General features: G+C 49.5%; 7 protein-coding genes across 7 annotated transcripts; 1 reads left to right on the plus strand and 6 right to left on the minus strand.

Moving 5' to 3' along the window:
* Window positions 1–389: 389 nt before the first annotated feature.
* Z519_00404 (uncharacterized protein) lies at window positions 390–2189 on the minus strand (the record flags this gene model as incomplete). Its single annotated transcript, XM_016758161.1, has 2 exons — window positions 390–935; window positions 1785–2189. The coding sequence occupies 2 exons, from the start codon at window positions 2187–2189 to the stop codon at window positions 390–392; spliced, it is 951 nt and encodes a 316-aa protein (XP_016625410.1).
* Window positions 2190–3660: 1471 nt separating this feature from the next.
* Z519_00405 (uncharacterized protein) lies at window positions 3661–5010 on the minus strand (the record flags this gene model as incomplete). The annotated part of the gene is made up of 2 exons (XM_016758162.1): window positions 3661–4549; window positions 4598–5010. The coding sequence occupies 2 exons, from the start codon at window positions 5008–5010 to the stop codon at window positions 3661–3663; spliced, it is 1302 nt and encodes a 433-aa protein (XP_016625411.1).
* A 1900-nt stretch (window positions 5011–6910) lies between these two features.
* On the minus strand, window positions 6911–8673 carry Z519_00406 (uncharacterized protein; the record flags this gene model as incomplete). Its single annotated transcript, XM_016758163.1, has 5 exons — window positions 6911–7688; window positions 7732–7817; window positions 7869–7955; window positions 8006–8362; window positions 8416–8673. The coding sequence occupies 5 exons, from the start codon at window positions 8671–8673 to the stop codon at window positions 6911–6913; spliced, it is 1566 nt and encodes a 521-aa protein (XP_016625412.1).
* A 626-nt stretch (window positions 8674–9299) lies between these two features.
* On the plus strand, window positions 9300–11494 carry Z519_00407 (uncharacterized protein; the record flags this gene model as incomplete). The annotated part of the gene is made up of 6 exons (XM_016758164.1): window positions 9300–9752; window positions 9799–10224; window positions 10270–10338; window positions 10383–10469; window positions 10519–10589; window positions 10636–11494. The coding sequence occupies 6 exons, from the start codon at window positions 9300–9302 to the stop codon at window positions 11492–11494; spliced, it is 1965 nt and encodes a 654-aa protein (XP_016625413.1).
* Window positions 11495–11745: 251 nt separating this feature from the next.
* Z519_00408 (uncharacterized protein) lies at window positions 11746–12126 on the minus strand (the record flags this gene model as incomplete). The annotated part of the gene is made up of 1 exon (XM_016758165.1): window positions 11746–12126. One exon carries the CDS (start codon window positions 12124–12126, stop codon window positions 11746–11748), a length of 381 nt encoding a protein of 126 aa, XP_016625414.1.
* Window positions 12127–12486: 360 nt separating this feature from the next.
* Window positions 12487–13290, minus strand: Z519_00409 (uncharacterized protein; the record flags this gene model as incomplete). The annotated part of the gene is made up of 2 exons (XM_016758166.1): window positions 12487–12679; window positions 12728–13290. The coding sequence occupies 2 exons, from the start codon at window positions 13288–13290 to the stop codon at window positions 12487–12489; spliced, it is 756 nt and encodes a 251-aa protein (XP_016625415.1).
* A 752-nt stretch (window positions 13291–14042) lies between these two features.
* Z519_00410 (uncharacterized protein) lies at window positions 14043–15603 on the minus strand (the record flags this gene model as incomplete). The annotated part of the gene is made up of 4 exons (XM_016758167.1): window positions 14043–14356; window positions 14407–14598; window positions 14644–15216; window positions 15270–15603. 4 exons carry the CDS (start codon window positions 15601–15603, stop codon window positions 14043–14045), a joined length of 1413 nt encoding a protein of 470 aa, XP_016625416.1.
* Window positions 15604–16605: the final 1002 nt, after the last annotated feature.

The following is a 16605-nucleotide window of genomic DNA, read 5'->3' on the forward strand; positions in this document are numbered from 1 at the left end:
CACTCAGGAATTGTTCTAGCTTCCAAGTTTTTAAAGGTGCAGGCAGCAGTTCCCCTTCATGCCACAAGTCTCCATTAGAGCACCAGCGAAGAGGATTCTCTGACCTTCCATTGCTTATTTTCCTATCGCACCCCGCAAAACCCTTGCGAAGAGGACTCTTTAGCCTTCCGTCATGGGTCTCAACGTCGTCAGAAATCTCGACGTCCGCCTGCATTCTCATCTCGGGAATCAGAAATTGGACCGGCGCTGTTGGAGGCTGCAAGACGGATCTCAGGCTCGCCACGCACTCTAATTTATTCATCCGGCACTTCTCCCTTTGGACTTTCCTCCATCGAGATTTCCCCGCTTGTTTTCGTGCTTCTCTCCTTTGCTCTTGGCTGGTGGTGTCTTCAACGGTCTCTTGCTGCATCTGCGGAAACTGCTGGCATTGACGCATCGCCCGCGCATTCGAAAGCATCGGGCTGCTGCTGTACTTTTTGATTGACCATAATGTTGTCGTCTTCGTCCAGTGCGGGTTGTGATTCATCTTTGGTCGTATACGGCTCTGGGATGGAATACCCATCGCGGGTTCCATCAGGCGGAAGATCGATGTTGGTCTTGGAACATTGACGGCTTGCTTGGCTTGCCGAGTTGTCGTCGTTCGCCCCAATATCCGTGAAGTGTGGTTCGCTTGCCAGATCCGCATTTGCGGGAAAGGGGCCATCGCATCTCGTCCTGTCAAGCTCAACGAACTCAGGCCCAGATCCGACACCAATAACGGGAGCGCATCGTTCTTCAGAGTTCCGAATCACCCACTTTAAGCCGTGCTCTTCAACCACACATACGAAGGAAGATGACGCTTTCAATTTTTTCAGGTGCTTCTGCCTGTGCGCTTGCAATTTCGAAGCACAACTTCCTCCAAAGTCGGTGGCTTTGGCCACATAATAACATTTCTTCTTCCGTTCGGAATCGAGACTGCCGACAAACAAATAAACATCTCCGTGGCTCTCGGCTCTTTGACGATCCTAAAAGCAGAGCCCTGATATAGTCCTTCGAGAGCCTTGCTCACCTCCTGTGATGCAGGGTTTAAGTCTTGTGTGGAGGTTGTCGATAGAGAGGTGTTATTAAGTTCGGAACTCGCCTCGCGCAAGGCTGAAGCCCCTTTTCACATTGGAGGAGAGGCGACGGAAAAATGGTTGTCGAGGTCGTATAGATGAACAACTTAAAGCACACTGAAGCGTTCAGTCCTGGATGTGTCTGTCTCGATGACAGGAGTAGCAGGATGACAGAATTGATCACAATGAGATAGTCTTCGGGGAAATTTGCGGTGGTGAGGCTCAGGCAGGGCAGGGCGAGGCAGGAAACTGAATTGGGGCCACCAATCAATCACTTGTTCTCTTATGCAGCCAATAAACCACCCCGTACCTAAGTATGTCCGAGAACCCGATCTGTATTGTCCATTTATGCAGCTAGAACTCCCATGTCGGCTTCAATCTCGCCTGGTGTCGCGGTCCCACTCCGTGACGCCGTTCGACCACGGAGCGCGGGTTCTCATGGTCGATCCAAAGCTCCGTTTTGAGAAATCAGGCTGTCTCGCGCTTTGGCACTGATGATCAGCCACGTGTGCGCAGGATTGATTCGTTTAGGTTGCCCAAAGCAAGGGCTCGAATGTGCGGGTTTTAGAGAAGGAGCCTCTTACGGATGTGAATGAACTAGCGCCTCACTTTGTATATGCGTCATCAGATGGCAGGACAAGTGGAGGGGAACGGATAGCCGTATCCGCACCGGCATCTCCAAAGACATACCGAGAACGTTTGGGTCTTGCAACAGCAGGTTGGCGCTATTCGTTTGGAGGCTGTGAACCAAAGGAGCTCGCAAAAGCATTCGGCGGGAACAGATCGATCGTGCACGTCCTGGCGTATCGGTTCTGCATCAATCTGTAGTTCTCCATCCAGCCCGTATGTAGCTGGTATCTCTTCGAAGATCTCCGGGATTTCTAGTGAAGCAAGCAGAAGTCTCTCCGCATTATCTTGTATCAAAGGTTTCAATCGATGGAGTGCTGTCAACATCCGTGTGACCCCGGTCCGGATCTGAGCATACCTCTCAACGATTCGGAAGTGCTGATAGGCGGGGAGCCAAATGCGAAGATGCTGGGCGCCCAAGATGAAGTGATCCTGGCTGGGCTGTGGCCAGTGGACATTAGATGACATCGGTCACTGGTAAACACCTGAGATCCAAGGACAAGTTATGAAGGAAATTCTTGTTGAGCGTTAATAACGCCAGCTCGTGAGACTGCGATCTCCCTTTATTGCGTATTTGAGTCTCAGTTTGTACATCAAATCCGAGAGTTTCTGACTGATCGTTGTGGCGATGCTATGCGTATAGGCCGTCAGTCAGGGCCATAGTTCCTTGGAGAAGAGGATTGCGCCAAAAGAACAGCCCAACTTCATGATTTCCGCTCCCCACTTTAGCCTCTTCTAACCAGGAAGATGTAGTGACAGCACTGAACTGCACGTAGCCGATAGCGTCCTTCTTGTGCACGAAGGTGCTGATGAAATCACCTGACAATTCGACCATGAGAGCTGTCCATCAGTATTTTGGGTAAAATTCTGTCGAAGAGCCGCGATACTGCAGCAGGAACGGAATGCTACGACCTGGGAGTCTCTTCAATTGCCATTCTTGCTCCGCCCTCTTCATGTGGCATTGTGGAAAGTCGAATCTCCCAATCTCTGGCCGGGAGAATGGACATCTAGATGACTTCTCACTGGCCCTAGTCGACAGTGCCAGCTACTGGACAACGCCGAGAGCGCCTTGCATCAAACGAGGCTCTGACGTGCAAAACAACACTAAAATTGAAGCGAGAGCAGTCACAGGGGCATATGGAAGTGGAACTACAACAGTTCTACTTGGTCCAACACAAAGAAACCCTCGTCCTTCTCGTCTTTTGCAGGGTTTGCAATAAGGAACCAATGACATTTCAAATGGGAATGCAAAGCAACACGAGACACAACAAGTGGCAAGCCATGATTTGTCCGGCCAAACTTTAGGAGCCTGTAGAGAGGTGACCACTCTTCGTGTGGTTTTTGCGTCCAAGCTACATATCTCCAAATCGACGAACCAGAGCGAGAGACGCTACAGGTAATCATAAACTCGAGAGAAAATGAGAGTCATGGTAATACGTCGGGAGACAATTTAGGACAGTAGCCCTGTAAACTGACGATACGAGGAATTGTTGCGAGCCGCCAAGGGAATATCTGGCGACCTTCACTCTCTCAGCTGCTGAAAGCCGCGAGGGGTGCTGTAAAGGCGGACGTAGCTGACTGGAAATAGGCAGCTGAGGACGTACGCAGCGATATTCAATCGACAACGGGGCAAACCATTAATGCTTGGATCCTCCTGAGCACAAGCGCATTCGTTCGACCGATTTTTCCTCTTCCAGCCAGGGTCATCTCTAGACGGCGGCTGTGGCCTGACTCTATTATTCTAGACACCAATCTCCAATCCTTTTAGCAGCACAACGTGTTGTCTGCGAGTAGCGGTTGAAAGACCTTGGCAATGAGGAAACAAAGAATGCTACTCTGCTAAAATATGTCGAAGATCATCACAACCTTCACCTGTCCCCTGTCGCCGTGTCAATGCGCACAAACATCTCGTAGATTTCACGGGGTTGAGAGATACATTTTATCCTAGCGTCCGTCCTGCTCCGTGTCGACCTTCAAATCGATGATGTCCAATCCCTGGTGATTTTTCCGTGGTAACATCCTGCAGTATATCGTTGCCGGGAACAACGGCCGGGAAGGTCTTAGTAGCAGCAGTAATGTCTCCGGTCGAGAAACTGTCTCTGGAAATCTGTTGAAGCGAGGCGTCCGACATTTGGCCTAACCACTGCTTCGACCTTGCCCCGGCCGAGACCTTTCTGGCCGATATTAGATCTCCCAGAGTCGCTACAATGACTTGTTGGCCATCGTCAGTCATACGAACATCCTCAAATACATTTATTCGGTCCCTTGCGAGTTCCTCTGTAGCCTCATCACAGATAGAAAGGCATTGTCTGATGGTTTCAAGGTCTTCAAATACTTCTTGGGTGTGAGGGATATCTTCACCCACACCTCTCTCACGCTGAGTTGGGAGCAATAGCCTCTGAAGTCGATGGTCGGCGTCCTGCAGACGCAGCTGAAGTTCAGACATCGTGAACCGAATCCCAGTCCTGCAATCACGCAACTTTTCGCTTGTAATCCGACGGGCTAGGCTTTGCCGCGTCTGGGGAAGTCTCCGATCATTAGCGACCTCACGGATCGAGGCAGTCGGAAAGATCTCCGCCTGGACTTGTGCCAAGTGGTTTGCGACCTGTTTGCACACGCTGAGGCAATATTCGATATTTGCTCTCTCCTCTTCAATGACGGATTGATCGAGGTTATTGGCACTGGTAAGAGATGATGCTTCTCCCTGCACCGGAGACTGGGCCAGTTCATTGTTAGTCTGTTCCAGAATTTCTTGGAGATCCGAGGTGGTGTTATCGATCATCTCCTTGTACTCGCGAAGGAGCTGACTAGTCACCATGGTGTGCCGTCTGCAGAATTAGCCATTTGCGGGAGGCCTAGCAGATGACCACACTCACATATTTACATCTGCAAGGGCAATTGTAATAGTTGACTTGTATGCCCCGATGACATTCTTAAAGCCGACAATATCTTTGCCTCGATAGGTCAACATGACCCAGTCACGGAAGCTAGATTTATCCCCGTTGGAACGGGCTGTACACTTCTCAATGATGTCTGCGAAGTCTCGACATGCCTGACCACATCGAAGGAGGGGCAACTTCAAGGCTGACAGATCGATTTGCTCGTCGCTTTGGATATCGTTTAGAGAACTAAGCACAGCTTCTAGCGCCTCAAGTTCTTGTTTGAGCTCTCGGATGTTTCTGCTATTGTTTCTAAAGCTGTCCAAAACTCCATAGAGGGTCTTTGTCGACTGAAGAGTGAAAGCCGTCAAGGCTAGAACGCCAGACGCCAGGCCTATAGCTTCCGCCATAGTGACAGCAAGAAATTAGAAAAGGAAACTAAAGGTACTGAGAACTCAACATATATATATATATTATGCCAATCTCTCGATAGCGCGCGGCTACATGATGGTCAAAAGAGATCAGGAGAAGACCAAGTCATTTGAGAGGTGGATGCCTGAGACGAAGTAGATTGCCAGCTTATATGCGGCACTCCTGGGCGCTTATCTTGTTAAACTTGATACAACTGGCAAGGCGGGCTGGGCGGGGTAACCAGTAGTTCCGGAAGATCGCCCGATCTCGGTAAAACGTCGGCGGATGTCGCCCACGTGATGCCCCGTATACTGGCACAACTTAGCAGTTCAAGTGTTGAACGCTGAACAGTTGTGGATCTATCTGGTTGATTGTGTTCTGTCCCCCTGGCTATTCAGAGAGACTCTGCCTGTTTATATATACATTGGCCTGTAACCATAAGAGCATTCCTGAAACCTCCTATTCCGTCGCCATTCCTATCACAGGTCTACAGGAACAACGAGGTTGAGGCAGTTTGCGCAGTTGGTGAAGCGCCCAGCGTCTCAGGTGGTTTGCTCCAGTGGTGCTCTCGCGACCCTGTCAACAGCAATCGTCAAGTAATGGGTCCAGCCGATTGTTGATGGCGTTGTGGCGAAACACAGAGGAAGAAAGAGGACGCAATTTTGGCAAAGACTGTCCAAATTGGATCGAATCGATATATCAAATGTCATGGACGCCTGTTATATCGACACTGGGACTACCTTGATCAGCATCAACCCTCTTCTGACTGAGATCAATGCACATTCAACCGTCGTCTCTCTGTCCATGAATGCTTATCGGTCTTATTGAACAACACAGAAAACCCGAGGTATTAAAGTCCACCTTGGACAAAGTTGATGGATACTTGCCTAGGGATAAACCACCTCTCGGGTCTTCACGACCCTGAACTTCTCCGACAGCTTGCTGCTGCGGATATATTTTTGCCTTTCGATAAATGGTTTTCAGAGCATGCGGAACAATTTCGAATCCACGAGGCTTCAAGTCACGTCAACTTTGGAGCAACGAAATTGAACACGGTAGTCAAAAAGTGGCCATGGAATCCGATGAGGAGCATGCGACTCCCGACAAGTTTTGGGAGGTGATTGGATCTTGTAAAAGAGCCGAACGATATATGGAGTGGAATCGTGCGTAGGGCAGCGTTAGTGACCTTTTAGATTCATCAGCCGCATTTTGTTTTGTGGCTACTTAAGTAGCCCGAAACTATCTGAGGAAGGAGTGGATCAAGCGTCTTTGGTCCAAAGCGACGGAATAGAAAGGATTTCCTGAATGTGTCTCGTCACGGAGATCAATCAAACTGACACAGTTATCAGGGCATGGAAAGAGGAGTAAAGCTATGACTCAATGGAGGACATGATAGATTGTAACAGGGCTAAGTAAAGGACTCGTCGAAATAGTGTATTGCCTGCCACGATCTCTCGTTCTCTGTCTCATTCAGGCCTCATGCTGGTTGAGCATGGCCGGTTCTCACGGTGTCTTCCCATTCCCTTCGCAGCACCAACCCTTGTGTGTTCCCTCGTGGGTCGACGCCCAAGCCCACTGCCTCGTACGCAAATCAACGACCAATACTTGCACTCCTATCTTGCTGTGCCCATTCACCATGGCAGCTCACTGGGCGATAGCGAAACAGGCTTTTGGGTCATCGAAACTTTGCTCAATGCAGTCTGTTCGTAGGCTGACCTCCTCCATTTATCACTCGATGAAATCGCACCACCACTGCCGACTTGAGAACGAATTCAGAACTTGACAGATATGATTTTGATCAATCTCGACGTACTTGTGCTACAGCATGCTTAGTTTGATCGCTGGGAAGTGCTCAGACAATGGTGGCGTGCGGTCCCGTATGAGTATTTTTGGGGAAGCCTAGCTTTCGGCGAGCTTGTCGAGTGTCTCTGTCATCTCCCCACAACATGACCAAGGCAATTTGGAAATCTCGTTACTGAAAGCATTGAGAACTCTTAATGTTCCATACTTGCGGTGGGGGGTCGGCGATTTCAATTTCTGCCAGACTACCAGCGCCGATTGAAACAAAACGATAGGAAGCCATATCGCCAACCTCTGGTCTTCTCGAAGCCGATGGCATTGCTCGAGGATGAGCCATGCAAGATCTAGTGCTTTGTCTGGAATTTCGATACTTTTGAAAGAGCTGCTGTTACACCCCGACATTGCTGCATAATTGAGATCTCCGAGGCCAAGGCATGTCAACCGTAGATGGGCAAAGTAGTACAATGCAAGGATGTCCTTCCCGATTTGGTGCTTGAAATGCCGCTCCCATCGCGAAAGGGCGGCTGACATGTCAGCAGTCAGACGGCAGCGCTCACCCTGCACGGACAGTGGTATGAAAGGGTTTCGTAAAGGCACACCAGTGACTTCTCCCTCATGGTATCCAGGCGCTGAACAATGGCAGTGCTGCATATAGATTATGTCACTCAACAGTGCCACCAGTAGAAGAAGAGCATCTTCACAGCTCTTGGCATCGGCTGGCAAAGCGTAACCGTGAATCATAGAGTTGTAGACTGCTCGAAAATGGTGATTAGAAGTGGGCATTCTAATATACAGCTCACTCGTCGAGAAGTTCGGCATTGACTGGCAATGTACTGCGTGCATAGTATCAACCAATATCAGATAGCCGACAAGAGAACTACAAACAGTCAGCTGGGCGAAATGTATATGACAGGCCTCACCTCTTGATTCCAAAGGCTTTCTCCGGCAATTGTGTAGAAGCGTAAACTGGCGAATAGCCGTCAATTAAATGTGTACGCCTAGACATCTTCGGTCGTCAGTGGATCCTTTTGTCAAGAAAAGAAACCGCGAATCATACTGTGGCTAAGTTGCATAAGATGCCCGACACATTTTCACGATGCTTAGAATCCGCTGACAGTGTACCATAAGTGCACAGCAGTGCGGCCTAAGTTTGCCAGGGTCAGCCTCGTTGCCTTTTTATCGGCAAATCCTTACCGTAATCACTGCCTCACACAGCCGGCTTTCTCGGTTATCAACTTCCAGCATCACAATCCATATGTTCACCCCAGCAATGAACAACCCAGCTGAGAGTTCGGCTCGAGACGTTCCCGATGCCACGATGTCGCTGATCGAGCTTGTGGAAGTTATGGAACCAAGGCACGCTAACGCAACCTGGAAGTACAAAGGCTGTCGTCCTGAGCACCAATTTAAGATGCGGACTGAATTGAGGAATACGTGCTGTTCGAAGGAATCGAAGAATGATGCCTCCAGTCGGGCGAGTGTTTCCTCTGGAGGAAGTGTTGGAATATCAGACAGCATTACCACAGGATAGGCGTACGCTGAAGTCATATCCTGCAATCTTAGAGCTTAGGGGAAGTGCCCTGACAATGATGCCTTCGACTCACTGCAACTACCGGTTCGGACGCATTGATCACAGATTCCGGGTCCAACAACACATCTTCTGCTGCGCCTTCACTGTGGAGCAGAGCAATCCGAAAGCGTTCCAGGAACGTTGCCGCAGGACTATCAATTGCGTCGTGAACATCCCAGCGAGTCGGGTGCCGGCGTTCACCAGGCCATTGTCCCGGCCTATAGAGCCTCGGATGAGACTCGGTCGTAGAATTTTGATATGGCTTGTCAGGGACCGTTGTACTGGCCGCCATGATCTCGATGTGAGCTTCTCAAGAGTTTTTGAAGCCTCAAGCTTACATACTCGAAGGTATGTCCAGATCTGGCCTCCACTCTGTCCGCGGCTGGCCTTCGGCTTTGTTCACGGTTGACCTCCACCTTTGTCCGCGGCACTTCTGGGGTAAGCTGTTCTCTTCAATATTGCCCCGCATCCGTGCCTCAGAAGAGAAGCATTGTTGTCAGTGTGTAGCAAGGGCGCCGAGATAGCTAGTGTCGACGACATGTCTGTAGAGAGCCAGCAGGGGAAGTCGGTATGTACAACCCTATCCTGCAGGCTATGCCAGAGAGATTGTTTCCCGGATGAAAGCTGACCGTTATGCCAGTGCGATATTTGTCTCCGCAGCTTTTCTAGGTCGGAGCATTTGACACGGCATCGTCGAATTCGTAAGCTTCAAAACTCTGCTTCTCCGACTGTTATTGAACTGCTGCAGACACCAGAGAGAAACCATTCACGTGTCCTTATTGTCGAAGGTCTTTTCAGCGCTCGGATGTAAAAGCTGCCCACGTCCGAAAGTGCTATGCAGCCCCTTCAAATCAGTCCAATGATGATGGCGCACGAAGACGCGTTCGCATTGCCTGCGATGGTTGCAGAAGAAGAAAAATGCGGTGCGACGGCAACGACCCTTGTGCGAAATGTCTGTCCACCGACTCTGCCTGCCAATATTCAGCGCCAGCGAGCTCATCGTCCGCGACGAGCGATACTCTCAGCGCTAGAACTCCAGCCGAAGCGTGCTCATCCCAGGCAACAGGAGACTTCAACGCTCCTATCCTGCTTCCCACCACAGTCAATGTGGCGGGAGAATTCGCTTCGCAATACTCCGGCTTGCAACTTGAAGCGTCTTCGACAGGTCCCTCAAATTGCGAAACAGTCGACCTCGACTCGCTGGACAACGATGACCGAAATGTGCTACGTCTCGGACTTTCAAGACCAGCAGCTTCTACACTTGATAGCATGAGTTGTGACGTACTTGCAATGCCCATTAGTCCCGATGACGACTTCTTACAGTTCTTCAGTGCCGAGGGCATGAGAGGGCAATGGCAGACGACCCCAGTGGTATAACCCTAGCCTTTTACGCCCTAAATGCGCTGACATCCTCTAGCATGTCCCATTCTGGTTTGGCGAATCCGACTCTGCTTGGAGTGACGTATTCCTCGACTCGAACCCATCTTCCTTGAATCCCGAAATGCCGTCTTCGATGGCAGACCTGACTAGATCTATGCAAGAGTATTTCGATGCTAAATCAAGAGCAACTTCGCCGTCGCTCAAAGCCAGCAATGTTTGGTGTTCCGCGCCGCCAACGCTGAATAATCACAACGAAGATATCGTCCGAATTTTATCGAATATCTTCCGCAAGAATATACCGCAAACATTCAACCTCTTCAAGGAAACAACCTCTCGCCGCAAAGGTACAGCTGCATATACTCTCGCAATGGCGGCCGTGGGCGGGCTCTTCTGTGCCGTCTCTGGCAGCTCCGAGGTTTCGAAGTCGATGTACAACGATGCTCGGAGGTTAGTGCTGGCCTCGGTAAGTCAATCTTCCCGACAGACTACTAATGCTGACGATATATAGTTCAACAGGAGAAACATTCTTGGTGATGTGTCCGCGACCTCTGAAGACAAGCTCATGACGGTGAAGACTGTATGTGACACCTGCTCCTTGTCGACGTTTATTGATAGGAACAGTTTGTGCTCCTTGCTCTCTATGGACTTTGCAGTGGTGACAAAAGGAGTTACGAATTTACCGAGGCTTTCCACGCCCACCTAATCGATGTATGCTGTCACTTGTCTATTTAATCTACATCAGACTAAGGCTATCTAGTCGGCACAAGAGTTCAATCGACAGTGCAGAGGTGCCACATTGGATAACGAAAGACAAGAAGAGAGCACTCGGTAAGAAAATCTATCAGAAGTTATTACAGATGTTTGACCCTCATAGACTGCTGGAGACATTGTACATCCTCGACTGTTACCGCGTCATTATCATGCAGTGTCCGCCTTCCTTGGCATGGCATCATCCAGATTCAGTCACTCAATTATCTTCTCCGATCGAACGGATATTCCAGTTGCACCACATGGAAGCGACAATTACTAACAACAGCCGCACGACCATCCAAAGCAATGGCACGGGATCTGGTCTTGCGAGTCTGGCTTCTCTAAGCCCATTTCTATGGCCCGCAATATATTCCCGTCAAAATAGGTACGGGGACAATGATGTGACGGTCGAAAGTGTTTCTCTGTGGAAAGCAGACTTGGTCGAGCTCGCCTGCGACACCTGGCTTCGATCCCAGGACGATGCGACAGCTTCGAACCTAACAGTGTACCACCTAATGAACATCATGCTTCATGCGAACCTCACTGTCATACAGAGCTTCGTACATTCCGCACCCGACTCAGCTGCAAGAGACCCAAAGAAAAGTCTGGCTGCCATGGAAATACATGCGTGGACACGAAGCAGGCATTATAAAATCGCACATTGGCACGCTGAGCATATGATTGCCGCGGTCGAAGGTGCTTTCACATCTCCATTGAGCAGGTCAGAGCAGTCAAACTTGCAGCAAGCACCCATACGCTCATCCTCGGGCACTGAGCCACGATGTCTACAATTTGAGACGCCTCACGTACCATACGCGGTATACTTCGCGACTTTGATCATTTGGTGTGGTGCGATGACTGGTGAAACGACTGTTTCAACCTCGTCCGCCCAGGCTTCAATCATAAGAGGCGAACGAATCCTGTCACTACACAAAGTGCACATTGCTCAACTACTAGCCCGTGTCTTGAGCGAGGTAAAATAGAGGCACAAGAACCAAATCATGTCTTCGCAAATGCTTGAGGTTGTGTGCACAAAATAGTTGCTTTTGTTGCAGGACCAAGCTCGCACAAAATTCTCCCCCTTTCTACATTTGGAGTTGCTTGTATAGATGAGAAATGGGGTTCCGAGCGACTGGCGAATTGCATGACTCGGATATACAAATCATGTCTGGTCAGCCTTGCACAGCGCAAGGATAATCAACCTCGCCTTGTGACACTTCTCAATCCTGCATTGTCACAGCTCGTCCTTCGTTTTGACACTTCCTTCCAAGTATCCTTTTTTGACGATGCTCCACTTCTGCAGACGATCGAGGACTTCGAACTCCCTCTTCAGCACTATTGATCCGATGGCGTTCCTGTACCGCTGGAAATGATCCTTGGCGACATGATTTTCCTCGATCCATTCCATGTCTCTGTTCCAGACCTCCGTGATGCGGAACGTGCCGGGCTCCGATGAGAAATGGAAGACGTCAAAATATATGCACTCGGGCATGTTGCATGTGGATTCCCATGCTGGTCGAAGAGCTTCGATGAATTTATCGACGTTGCTAGGGTCGATCTTGTAGGTAACATGGAAAGTAATGCCCTCGTGAGGAGTTTGAAGTGCTTTGGACATATTGGGGAGACAGAGCCAAATGATTCGGATCAATGGTCGAAACCGAAATGGATAGCAAAGGGCCACAACTTTATGCGACCGTAGATTTGACTTGGTACCGATGGGGTTGAGGCTTTTTGTGTGGCACGAGCTTAACATGATTGGTCCCCGGTCAACAGGTTGAACTCAGGCCGCTCGTACTTGTTTAGTCCGGCAATAAACATGTCGAATGTTGGAATATCAAACAAGTTCTTGGAAGTGGAAACATCTAGTTACGCAGCGACCGCATCAATGCGCTGACTGCAGAGATCTGTGCCATCAACATGATACGCGTCTACTCCAAATCAACGTCGAAAAGCACTTGGGCCAGTTGAAACATATCTATGCAGTCAATCCACCGTCAATGGTGTAGACTGCACCGGTTGTGAACCCAGCATCATCACTCAACAGAAACGCAATCAAGGCCCCAACTTCCTCTGGCTTCCCTGCCCGATTGATCGGAGAGGCACCCTTGTCGCTCTCAGACAAGTTCACCTGGCGAGCAATGTCCAGCATCTTAGTATCGATACTTCCCCTGCACGAGTCAGCCAAAAAGTCAAGGTCAAGTATGGAAAGGACGGACGGGGCAATCGCATTCACTCGCACATTCCGATGGCCATTCTCAATGGCGGCAACCCTGGTCATTCCAATAACAGCATGCTTGCTGGCGCTATATGCGAGCATATTAGGCATGCCCATTTTGCCCGCGACGCTCGCAGTATTGACGATGCTTCCTCCATCCTCAACATGCCGTAATTGAGCACGCTGGCATGCCATAATGCCCTTCACATTGGTTGCCATTACCAAATCAAAATCTCCATCTGTGACTTCATGCGCAGCTTTCAATCCAAACTCCTTGCCCACTATTCCAGCCAGATTCACACCTCCAGATAGCTTCGAGAAGTGCTTAACTGTTGATGCGATCCACTCGTTCACTTGTTCGGAATTTGAGACGTCCAGTTCGGTCGTGAGCACGTCTCTTTTGTACCTGGTGCGTATCTCTGCGGCAATACGATCCAGAGCCTCGAGATCCCTGTCGGCTAATGAAAGGTCCGCTCCTCTGGAAGCAAGAATAACAGCAGTGGTTGATCCAATCCCGCCTGCCGCTCCGGTGACAGCGATTACTTTGTCTTTGAGTGAGGCCATACTTGCCAGGGAGAGAAATAGGGCTGGAGGTGGCAAGAATGCTGAAGCAAAGTATAGAAGTAGAGTAAGAGGATCACACACGGTCTCTATGTTCAATTAATCATTGCCATTCCTTTGAAGAAAAAAAGTATTCGCCCAGCAATGTTAACAATAGACCTCCGCCTTGTCCAGCCATCTGGTGGCTCATGCTGCTATAAAAACCGTATTTGGGGACAGGTTTCTGCTGATGCGTATTGGTTGCTTCGCCTATACTCGATTTAAGCCACCAATCACGCTACCCACGGTTGACGTGGTATAAATTCTTAGCAAGACCTCCGTCTTGCGACAGTAGCAGTGCGGATCTGTATGGGGGCGGGGTCCCTCCAGCGAACAGCGGAGGCTTGGAAGACTGCGCCGAGTACGGGCCCCCAGAATCTTCCGGGTTAATTTGGGGTGCCTAGCCAGAACCACCCACCTGAGCGCTAGCATCCCTGTGAAATGAGAGGTAAAGTTGCATTGGAACTAGCTAAATCTATGCGACCAGGGAGGCTGCTTTTATAGCCACAATTACACATCGTGTCGGAGTGATCGAGGCCTAGCTGTCTGACTGTCGCTCGCCAGAATCTCATCCACAGTCGCTATTTGTGCAATAATGTATTGATGTTGAGATTTGTATTTACAGTCACATTATAACATAGCAGAAATCACTCATGGTAGCATGCTTTGTGAACGATTCAGATGAAGGTTTTCTGTACATTGATTCGTCCATAGCATCATTGTTTCTTCGGCATGAACAAATCCACCTTCTCATACTGTGGGAAGAAGTTTGTCTGCGCCTCTTTCAGATCCTTCAAGATGACCTGTCTTCTCGTTTCTGATCTGATTGTAGTCTTGCATGGGAACTCATAGGGACACATTGTGAGCCCCTCTCTATAACCTGTCTCGACGGTGGTGTCGAGAGCAACTAGCTTGCCAGTCTGTGGGTCGATCTTCTTCTCAAAATTGAAAGCCCAGAGCAGCTTGGAAATGGCGTGCCACAGATTTCTGTCTGCGAGATGAATACCTGGGCACAGGCGACGACCATTGCCTTCAAAACGACATCAGTGACAGAGATCAACCAGGAGAGCATAGACCTACCGAAGCCGTAATGGTCGCGATTCTCATAGTCGGCAGAGTTGGCATATTCGGATGACAATGCTATTCGTCCTTTGTAGTGATCGGGGTCAAAAGTATCGGAATCTGGAAACTTCGTCTCATCGTGATGTAGACCCCAGACATTGACAAACACAACCGTGCCTTTTGGGAGTAACTTGCCGTCCACCCACTCATCTAGGACCGAATCAGAAAGCACTGTAAGGTCAGAGTTGAACGTACCTTCCGACAGCGCATGTGGGAATCCTAAAGGCGCGGTGGGTCGCCATCTCATTGTCTCTTTAACGACAGCCGCAACGTACGGCATACTGTCGTAGTCGGACCAAACTGGAATTCGAGTCTCACCCACAACCGCATCAATTTCCGCCTGTGCCTTCTTCTGCACCTCGGGAAAAGCGAGCATTGCCTGGACGAAGGAAGCCAAAGTTGAAGCCGTAGTGTCGGAGCCTCCCTTGAGTGTGACACCAGCAAGCAGCATAACATTGTGATTAGTCAAGCCGCTTTTCTCACTTTGATCCAGAATTCGATCTGCAATGCAATAGACAGATCCAGTCATCGCTCTTCGTGTTTCGACAGCCTTAAGAAGCCCTCCGTATAGACTGTGTACTTCGTCATGTACAACTTTCGATCGAGTCAACCAATTCCCCAAGAATCGCTCGGGAATCCACTTGAGGAACGGAAATAGATCCACTGGAGGAGTTGCGCCAAATTCATTTATCCTCGCCCATAGCTCGACGATCTCGTTGAGTTTCTGCGTCCAAGGAGCCTCAATGGATGGCGTTCGAATTCCGTACACTATTGAAAATTAGTATCTTCTTCACAAGATGACCTTCCCTTGAGGCGCCTACCGATACACATAATGATACTATTGCTGTACCTCTTGAGATGAAAAACCCAGTCGTCTGGATTATGGAGCATATCGTAGAGTAATTGGACACTTTCAGCTTGGTGCAGCTTGCTGTGCTCCCTGTCGCAAAGAGATTCGGTCAAGTCTTGATGGATCAGCTTCCTCATTAAGCGCCATCTCGGGGTGTTATCCATCATCAGCATATGGTCTCCCTCGGTAATGAGATTCTGCGTGACCAACGAGACAGGTCGGTTGCTCGAGGTCGAAGCTTTCTTGTCCAGTAGTTGCTTGATGATTCGTCGGTCGGTGAGTACAACCACAGTGCCAGGACCCATCTTGAGACTGAACATGCCCCCATACTTCTTTGCCCATTCTGTGAACCTGAGTCTGGGTGAGAATATCTAACCCGCGCGGGTGAATGAACAGACGTACTGCAAGTATGGCTTATGCTTGGGAAGCTGGTGCATATTTCCAATGATTGGTAAAGTGGGTGGGCCTCGATCATCACATCAGGTCGTGCCTCCTTTGCTCTTGGGACTAACATGCTCACCATTGGGTAAGTTGCGACCTCGCCTCCCGGAAGAACACAAGACATAAATGAGAAAGCATGTCGAAAGGACAACGCTGCTCAGAAACAGGTAGGTGGTCATTGTGATGGAGATCAATACTTTGCTCGCTGTCGCTCGATCGAAATCTTCTTAGCAACAGTCCGGTTTTGTCGGTATTGCATCTTCTAATGTCGTCTATAAGTAACAAAGGCCAAGCAGGCTTTGGGGTTCCGTCTTCGAGTCGGGGCATGCAGCTTGACCAAGCTGGAACGAGAACGTCTAGACCGATGTGGGAATGAGCCCTTGGGGTAAGCGATGGGCAATCGGAGTCTGAACCACAGTGATATTCCTGAGAAAAACTGACTACCTGAAGCTACGGTTGGTGGACGAAAAAGCCTCGGATTCTCGCGACGTATTCGAGTCTATGCACACGACACAGATTAAGTCATACCTGTGTTTCATTGATTCGTTTGCCTTGCCCACAGCTTCTCTTGCGGAAGCCTGACTCTAGTTGATCCGGTACATTGCAGGTGAGGAGGACTTCGAGACTATGACAATCACATTCGGTATGTCTCAGCTTGGAAGAGGTCAAAAACCTCCTGCACGATTTGATTGCGTGTCATGGGTCAAGGACTTCACTGAATGGCGTCCCACAAACCACATCGACATAGAACCAGCACAACCAATTATCTTCACTTTCGAATTGATCTCAAAAGTGTTATGATCCGCTCTTATGCTGTTTTGAAAGTAATGTCATAGAGGCCAATTTCTCATCTCAGGATTACGCAG

Source organism: Cladophialophora bantiana (genome assembly GCF_000835475.1).
Source record: "Cladophialophora bantiana CBS 173.52 unplaced genomic scaffold supercont1.1, whole genome shotgun sequence".
Classification (NCBI taxonomy): domain Eukaryota; kingdom Fungi; phylum Ascomycota; class Eurotiomycetes; order Chaetothyriales; family Herpotrichiellaceae; genus Cladophialophora; species Cladophialophora bantiana.